Source organism: Corvus hawaiiensis, chromosome 23 (genome assembly GCF_020740725.1).
Source record: "Corvus hawaiiensis isolate bCorHaw1 chromosome 23, bCorHaw1.pri.cur, whole genome shotgun sequence".
NCBI classification, from domain to species: domain Eukaryota; kingdom Metazoa; phylum Chordata; class Aves; order Passeriformes; family Corvidae; genus Corvus; species Corvus hawaiiensis.
Genome location: NC_063235.1, coordinates 3,877,856 through 3,885,899, shown reverse-complemented (window position 1 = coordinate 3,885,899; position 8,044 = coordinate 3,877,856). Strand labels below are relative to the sequence as shown.

At 48.2% G+C, this 8,044-nt stretch overlaps 1 protein-coding gene across 1 annotated transcript; it reads right to left on the bottom strand.

Annotated features, from left to right (window-relative positions):
- Window positions 1-406: 406 nt before the first annotated feature.
- SF3A3 (splicing factor 3a subunit 3) lies at window positions 407-7,344 on the bottom strand. The gene is made up of 17 exons (XM_048327289.1): window positions 7,169-7,344; window positions 7,047-7,094; window positions 6,868-6,920; window positions 6,415-6,520; window positions 5,928-6,000; window positions 5,485-5,576; window positions 5,251-5,333; window positions 4,749-4,887; window positions 4,347-4,415; window positions 3,926-3,993; window positions 3,477-3,584; window positions 3,204-3,273; window positions 2,121-2,285; window positions 1,902-2,012; window positions 1,390-1,480; window positions 1,021-1,076; window positions 407-689 (listed from the first exon to the last, which is right to left on the bottom strand). Exons 1-17 carry the CDS (start codon window positions 7,262-7,264, stop codon window positions 612-614), a joined length of 1,506 nt encoding a protein of 501 aa, XP_048183246.1. The 5' UTR covers window positions 7,265-7,344; the 3' UTR covers window positions 407-611.
- Window positions 7,345-8,044: the final 700 nt, after the last annotated feature.

Here is an 8,044-nt window from a genome sequence, read left to right as displayed (position 1 = left end):
AAGGATCTGCACACAAATTATCTACCAGGTCATTCAAGCCAACAGCAGTGCCAGAGAAATCACCACAGAGCCGAGCCCAAAGCTCATTTGGTAATTCTCTGAAAAAAACAATGGCCAAAGCTCCCCAGGGGGACAGACCCAAGGTAAAAGCAGGCCTCTAAGCCAGGTGAGCTTGTTTTGTAAAGGAGTGCAAAGAAAACCACAAGTTCACAGCAAGATCTAGAAACAAGACCAGTAGCCATCAGCACAGTGTCTACGTGTTTCAGAGAGTCAACCCTCACCATAAACATTTCCATCAGAGTGGAAATGAGAGAAGGAATTGTTTCTGACAGCTGTGTAAAAAGCATTTTAAACATACTGTAATCAAATCCTTCCAGCACACGAAAGAAGACAAGTCTCTCAGCACTTCCTAAATTACAGTGACTTTATTTTTCAAGGTATTTTTTAATATAAAACAATGTCACAACTCTAAGGGGTTTACTAGAAAGTGACTCTATAAAGTATTCTTGAAATCTGTATTCATGCACATATAAAATCCAGACAATGAAGGAGTCAGAGCTGCTGCCACATCCACTCTCTCTGCAGACGTGTGATCCTTCACCCGGGGACAGCTACAGCAGCCCTTGGCGCTTCAAGTCTTCGTAGGTCTTTTTATTCACCACATTCCCGCTGGAATCCTCATATTCCTCCTGGAACAGAACCAAGAGTTTAGAGACAGCACTCAAATTTAGCTCCAAGAGCAGCCACTGAACATAAGCACCCTGCCAGAACCTCTGTGGAGAAGGCAGGCAGTGGATCTGCCAGCAGGTTCTGGGAGAAGAGCTCACCCAGAGCCAAAGTCGTTACAGGTTGTACTACAGATTTTACTTCCCACCATTGACCTGCACACTGTTGAAAAATGGCTTTGGAACAGAAGTTTAGGAAAAGGCACCAGCATAAGTGAGGACACTGCTTACACCCAGGAACAAAGGGTATCCATGAACACAGGAGTGGAGACACCGAATGCCTCTCACTGCTCACCTCTGTATCGGGCTGCCACCTCTCTGAAGCCTTCTGCTGTTTCAGCTTTGCCCACACTGCAAACACAAAGTTAAACAGGATCTATGCCACTTCCCTCGAGATACTTGTTTTTAATCCAGTAAAAAATATACACATGAGCTTTTTCCCTCTCTTCTTTTGAAACACCCTCACGTCAGCAGTCCAGGAATGTATCTAACATTCATTACAAAGTTACTGTTCCACTGTACAGCTACTGAAAGGCACTGAACTGCAGCAAACAAGACTTAAAACGAATTGTTCGTGATGGGACATGAGACCAAGATCCAAAGCCACTCCTTCAGGAAAGGTAGTGTTCTTTAACATGTTTCCTGTTCTGCCATCACCACTTACACGAGACTGCATCCTCAATCTGTGTGACGTTGGCAAAGTGTGCTGTGTTGGGAATGCCCAGGCACCGCATTCCATGGGCATGCCTCCACTCCTTGGGGAAAGAGATGAGAATCAGTGTGAGAGGGAACATCACATCCTCCACAATGCCAAAGAGCACAAAAGACATGAACATCTGAACAGGGTGCAACACATACTATCAAAGTTCAAATCTACCAGTCCTCTACAAAAATATTATTTTTTTGTCCTGTAGACAGTTAACACCATACCAGCCATCAATAGGCACCCTGTACCCATCAGACCTGAGCACTGGAATGGGTGATCAAATGGGCAGGGATGGTACAGCATCAGCTGTATGCCCAACACAATCTCTGGGTCCTGCTGCATAGTCCTGCAGCACCAGCTCAGACCCACACCGCAAAAGTGCTGCTCGGGGACCCTAGGGACTCACCAGTGACTCATTACAATGACTGTCTGAACCCAGCAGGGCTGTTCCTGCAGTGAATGTCACTTACTGCAAAGTGCCGCTGGAATGCCTTGGGCCCTCGGTAGGTGTAGTTACCACAAATCTCACAATTGTAGTTGATGTTCAAACCATGGAGTTTATACAACCAGTACGGGATGGGCTGCAAGGAGACATGAGGATTAGGTCGCATAGCAAAGCAGCTCAAACAGAGGAGCAGTGTGGAGTCAGTGACCTCTCCCACTTCTTCAGGCCTGATAGTCTCAGTTACCTTCCCATCCCAACCAAGAGGCAGATTTTTAGGATTATAAATGATTTCATTTTCTTCATCTTCACTCTCACTCTCACTGATCTGCTCTTCCTCCTCCTCCTCTCTCTCCTCCCCTGTCCGTGCCTGCTTACGCTGCACGTTCTCGTGGGTGAGGTGTCTTTGCTCCTGGGGTGAGAGAAGAGAAGGAATTGTCCACATACCATTGATGCCATGAAGACTTTTTGCCTTTTCTTTTATACCCGTTATACCTTTTTGTAACTTCTGTATTCCTAGTGCTTTTGCCTACATTCTTGGACTTGTTTGTCAAGCTGAGAGACTAAACATTTTAGAAGCTTCGTGGCTAGGGATCAGTGTGTCCCAGACCCCAAGGTCCTCTCCAGAACACATTCTGTAAACTAAGATAGAACCATCCAGGGGAAGGCTCCTTGGGGAGGGGGGCTCACTTGAGCCTCTCATTGGAATCTTTGATAGATCTGCTAATTAGTAACACCTAGAATGTTATACCCGATCTATTGTGTGGGTGCATTGTAGGGTGCATTTCGGTGCATTCCACCTGGACGTGTGCACCTAAGGATCCTTAAAATAAATACCAAGGTAAAATCCCTTTTCCCCTTCTAACCGTGTTTGACTCTTGATTTTAAAACCAGGAAAAGGCATCACCATGACAGCAAAAGTCAGGTCAAACTCTTGTCGCGAAAAACTTCCTCAGTGTACAGAGGGAGGAAACAGAAGACGAGTGTGAAGCAGAGAATTTCCACCTTACTCAGCCAAACAATTTCAGTTTTTAGTATCCTGACATCTCCTATTTGCAAAGAATGAAACCTTGTATGACCTATTAGCACTTCCAATGTTACTACAGCAGCAGCCATCCTCCTGAAAGCAGTCCCCCAAAACTGAAGGCAAGGAGCAAGGCAGATCAACTAACGGTTTGCAATACTGTGTGACTTACGCACAAAACAGATGTGGTGCAGCACACTGATGTGCTGCTGTCTATGAAAGCACTAGTTAAAGATTAGGACAACCTTCCAGTCACTATTTGACAGCTCTGAAATAAAAAGCTCAAAACCAACATAAAATCCTTACCCCGAGAACTTCCACATACTCATAAATCTGAGCTTCCAGGAATGCAAGATCTTTATTTCTTTCAGTGTCTCTGAAACAGATGAGGTATCTTCATTAAACGCACAAGTTCAGCTCTGATACCTTCCATTTGGTTCAGCACTATTTGGTCCAACATGTAAAGCTTCTAATACTCCAGAATCTCTGTCCTAACTACACAAGAGTGGTGACTACAGAACACTCCTCATCCAAGAGGAGAGAACATTGCCAGCCTCAGAATGACCTCTAAGAACTCACCTTTTGCTTCCTTTTGTCTTTGGATTCTTAGCAAACAAGGAAGGATCAAGTGCTTCCAGGGATTTGCCTTTAGTGCTAAAAAGCCTCTGAGCACGCTCCTCCAGAGTCCTGCAGAGAAGTAGGGAGCGGATTAGTCTAGACCACAGTTTTACATTTCCTGAGAACTATTTGAATTCATGCAACAAAATTCTAAATGTAGCTTTTAGGAAATCATGAGATTCCCTTTATCTTTGTCTTCATTCCTCAAGTCGAAGTCTACTGTACCAGAGACTCCCATACAGGACCGGTTCAGAGCACCAGATCCCACTGCTTGGTTCTTAAAGTTCTAGCTTTCAAACAGCACTAAGGTAATTCTAGTACAACAGAGAACCACACAAGTATCCCAGAAAGAAATGTGATACAGGAAGACCTCAGAAACTGAAAGGAACTCTACAAAGACTGCACCTTACCCACCACACTTCAGCCCAAGAGCCAGCAAAGCTGATTTTAACCTGTCCAGTCCCAGGGAGGCCAACTCCTGTTCAATTAAATAAACTACTGTAAGAGACAAGCTGTTCAACACATACACTATGGATATAGTCCACTTTAGCTTATTAATGAAGAAAAAACCCTGGTGAACAGTATTCAAGAAAGGACTGTCAACAGTGTACCCCTCCTCCCTGGAAAATGACGGATGTGACAAATCTAACCAGGTCTTTCAAGTTACATCCCCCAGTGGGAGAAATGACACCATCAGCACCATCAAAGTTTTACTCAGAAAGCACAGACACAAAGACGAAAACAGAGTACTAAAATTACACAAAAAACCCAAATGACTGAACTTCCACCTGTTCAAAACGTGGCAATAAGTGCAGAGCACTGGAAATGTACCTCCCAGGAGGAGAAGGCTGAGAGGTCCAGGTGGGCACCAGCATGGGTGAGGGCACTGCTGGTCTCTTTCTGCCAAAAAAAACCACATGAAAGAGCTGCATGACATACTACAACACTTCTGGCCATAGAATATTTTAACCTCAAGAAAAGCAGATCATTTCACAGAGAAAAATCCTCTTACTAAACTGAAAATGGAACAGTAGTAAAGATGCAAAATAAGCCAACCTGAAACAATGCACGCTTTAAACTGTTACGCTGGGTTTTAAATTCAGGTCAGTATCACCCTGCACCCTGGTGACACAGAGCTGCAGCCCTCCCTGTCATGATCAACAGTGACTACACAAATGACTCACACAACCCCCTCACAAACACAGGAGCATCACCCAGGCTCAGGCTACTCACTGGCCAGCCCGGGAATGTGCCGTTCTCCCACTTCTTCTCAAACTCCGTCTGAATTTTCCCAAAAAGTTCATTCTGGTCCAGTAATGGTTTCACTCGATCTGTGTAATCCTGCAGGTACTCAAGGAGCATTTCAAGATACCTGGCAGGGGAATCATGAGCACAAGTAATTCACTATCACCCTCTAACCACATCTTTGGACAGTCACTACCCTCCAGTACTGCAGAGGGACGTGACCAAGGTCAGGCCAGTTTTTCCACACAGGATTTCTTAACATAGCAGTTCCAAGGGTACATTAAAGCTCTTCCTCAGAGCCAAATGTGGCTCTCCACATCTCTGCTGCGCTGCAAGTTTTCTTGGGGCTCAGACACATGACTGAGCTCAGACACCCAATTTATGTGAGTTAAGTTTGGCTGTTAATTATAATCTTAGCAGCTGAACACTTCAGAAGCAAATTCCTTCTCACCAAGTGCCATGAAGGAAGCAGGCAGGCACACAGGCTCACCTCTTATATTCAGCATTTTTTCTCTCCTTGGGAATATCGAAGAGTTGGTCAAATGTGGATAAGTAAGTGATATAATCCAATTTCTAAGAACAGAAGGTCTGAGTCAGAGTTCATATACAGCCAAATTAACATCCAGTTCCCAGAAAAGAGAACCCTCAGCCTCTGCAGGGCCTGGGGATCCCTGGGCCCTGACGTACCAAGTATTGGAGGTGCCCACACACAGCAGCCACTCACCTCTGATGATTTCAGGTTAATGTACTTGAGGTAACAATCATGCAAATCCAAGTATCGTCCATACCCTTCTTCATCTGTGAACTCCACCAGATCTGTAGGAAAGATCATGAAAACCTTTATTATGAGCTTAGTATTCCCTGCTTATTATACAACTGTTTTTGAACTGGAAAAGGATTAGCTGTAAAGTCATTTATGCTTAAGGAAAGTGCTACAATGCCTTCGATACTCATTGAACAGCCCCAACTGCGGCTCTGTCCACAACATTCCTCAGGAACAGCAGCCTCACTGGGGAACAATCCAGGGACTGCAGTTCAGAAGAACTTAGATGACAGAAGAGTTTTCAGAATTCTTTTAGTAAAAGGGGAGGTGAAGCCCTGAAACATGCAAACCAGATCAAACAACCTATTAAATAATGTCAGAGCTCAAGCAAACTACAAACTTACTCTGAGCTTCTTCACTTGGGTTGTCTCTGGCCTTCAGCAGCTCCTCAAACTCCACTGACATAGGAACACAGATCTGCATGGGCAGATACAAGCCACACAGTGATTTACTTCAGCTCCTGTCCCAGAATAACTAATATAAAATCACACGAGGTGGCAAATAATGAAACTGCAAACAGAAAGGAGACTCAAAGCTTTGTCACCTTTTTTTCCACACAAAGGCAAAAGTGTGGCTTTAACCAACATGAGAAAGGTGAGATCTGACCCCAGCTCAGCTGAACATTCCCTTGCAAGGAACAGGGCGAGTGTCCTGCACTGCTCCCTCACATGTTGCCTGACCCTGAGCAGCTGTGCTTAAATGACTGCTGAGTGTTCTCAGTACTTGTGTGTTAAGGCTATTAAACTGGGGAAACAAAAGCTCTGTTATATGTAGGAATGAGATCCAACAGAGCACATCTCACCTGTTCCTATGGAGCAGGTAACTACTCACCTCATTTGGGTGCTTCCGGTGAAATTCCTTAATTTGCTTCAGTCTGTTGTAAAACTCCGCAAATTCATTTGGCCCGGAAATGGCACTGAGTTCTTCCTTACGTAGGCTACGAGTTCATGGGCAGCAACAGATTATGAAGAGAAGGGAATACAAGGTGATGCTGACACAGCCTTAGTCCAGGTCTATGCTGCAGTGTCTAACTGCAGACCTACGAGTCATGGGGGACCTCGCAGCCCAGCTGGCTCAGGGCCTCCCCACAACTCGAACCACATGCATAACAAAATGTCCATCCAAGACGGACACTTCCCATGTGCATTCGGGTCCTGCCCTGCATTTAGTCACCACATCTCTATTCGTGTGTTATTCTTTAGACATTTACACTGACTTAAAACAGCCCCAAGCTCCTCACCAGCAGTACACGCTCAGGCACACGAGGGCCCCAGGCACACTCACCCGTCCTTATCGTCGTACAAGTCCCGCAGGTTGCCGCTCACTTCCATGTACCTCTGCGGAACAAAGGAAAGGCCCGAGCGCCGCAGAGCCCGTTACTGGGACGGGCCCCGTTCGCTCCCGGGAGCCCGGCCCGCCCCCAGCCCCGCTCGCGGCCCCGGCCCCGGCCCCGGCGCACTCACGTCCTGCATGGCACGAGTCCGGTGGTCCGAGTTGATCTGGTCGCGGAGCTGCGGGGAGAGGCGAGGGGGTGAGCGCGGGCCCGGGAGGCGGCCTCCCCTACCCCCCAAGGCCCCGGGCGCACCGTGGACTTCTTGGTGAGCATCTCCTTCACCATCACGTCCATAAGCCGCTCCCGCTCCTCGTGGTACCGCCGCTGCTGCTCCAGGATCGTCTCCATCCCGCGCCTGCCTCGCGCACCGCTTCCACCACCGCCGGAAGGCCGCGGCACAGCCCGGGTGTGCCGGCGGGAAGGTTCCGGAGCCGCCCGCGCCCCGCGCGGCAGTTCCGGTGCAGTGCGCGGTGCCCCGGGGCGGCCGGCAGGCGGCGGCTGCGGCCCGGCCGGGCCCTTTCAGCGACCGCTGCGGCGCGGCCTCGTCTGGCACCGCTGCGCGCGGGGCCGTGTCCGAGCGCGGGGCCGTGTCCGAGCGCGGTGCTTGGTGGCACTGAGCGGCCCGAGATGCCGGTTTGGATTTGGGGCCAGGGCTGCCCCAGCCTGGAGGCACAACGGCTTCTCTGCGGTTGCCCGTCTGCAGCAGCGTTACCCGGTGCCGAGCCCCGGCCGAGCTGGGACGTACCGTGTGGGACGCGCCCGCAGCTCCCCGGGTCCGGTGCCTCGGTGCGGCGGCAGCTCAGACTTTGCTTTCAGCAATACGGGTGCGCCCGAGCGACACGGTCGCGGTGCAAGTCCTCCCGCAGACACCCCGGCTGCAACATTCCACTTGCGTTTCAACTGCCTTCGTCAGATCCACCTTAAATCCAAGGACGGATCATACCCGTGCCTTGCCCCCACATTGCCAAATGCAAAGCTGTAATTAAATTTTAAGTCACTAATAAATTATTCGGTTTTTTCTGCCATGCACGATAAATTACTCTAAGCCAAAAGCAAGAAGAAAATTTATCTTAATTAATGGCAGACAAAGATGATCCTTCACTGAGGAGAGGATGATGCAGCAGTAAG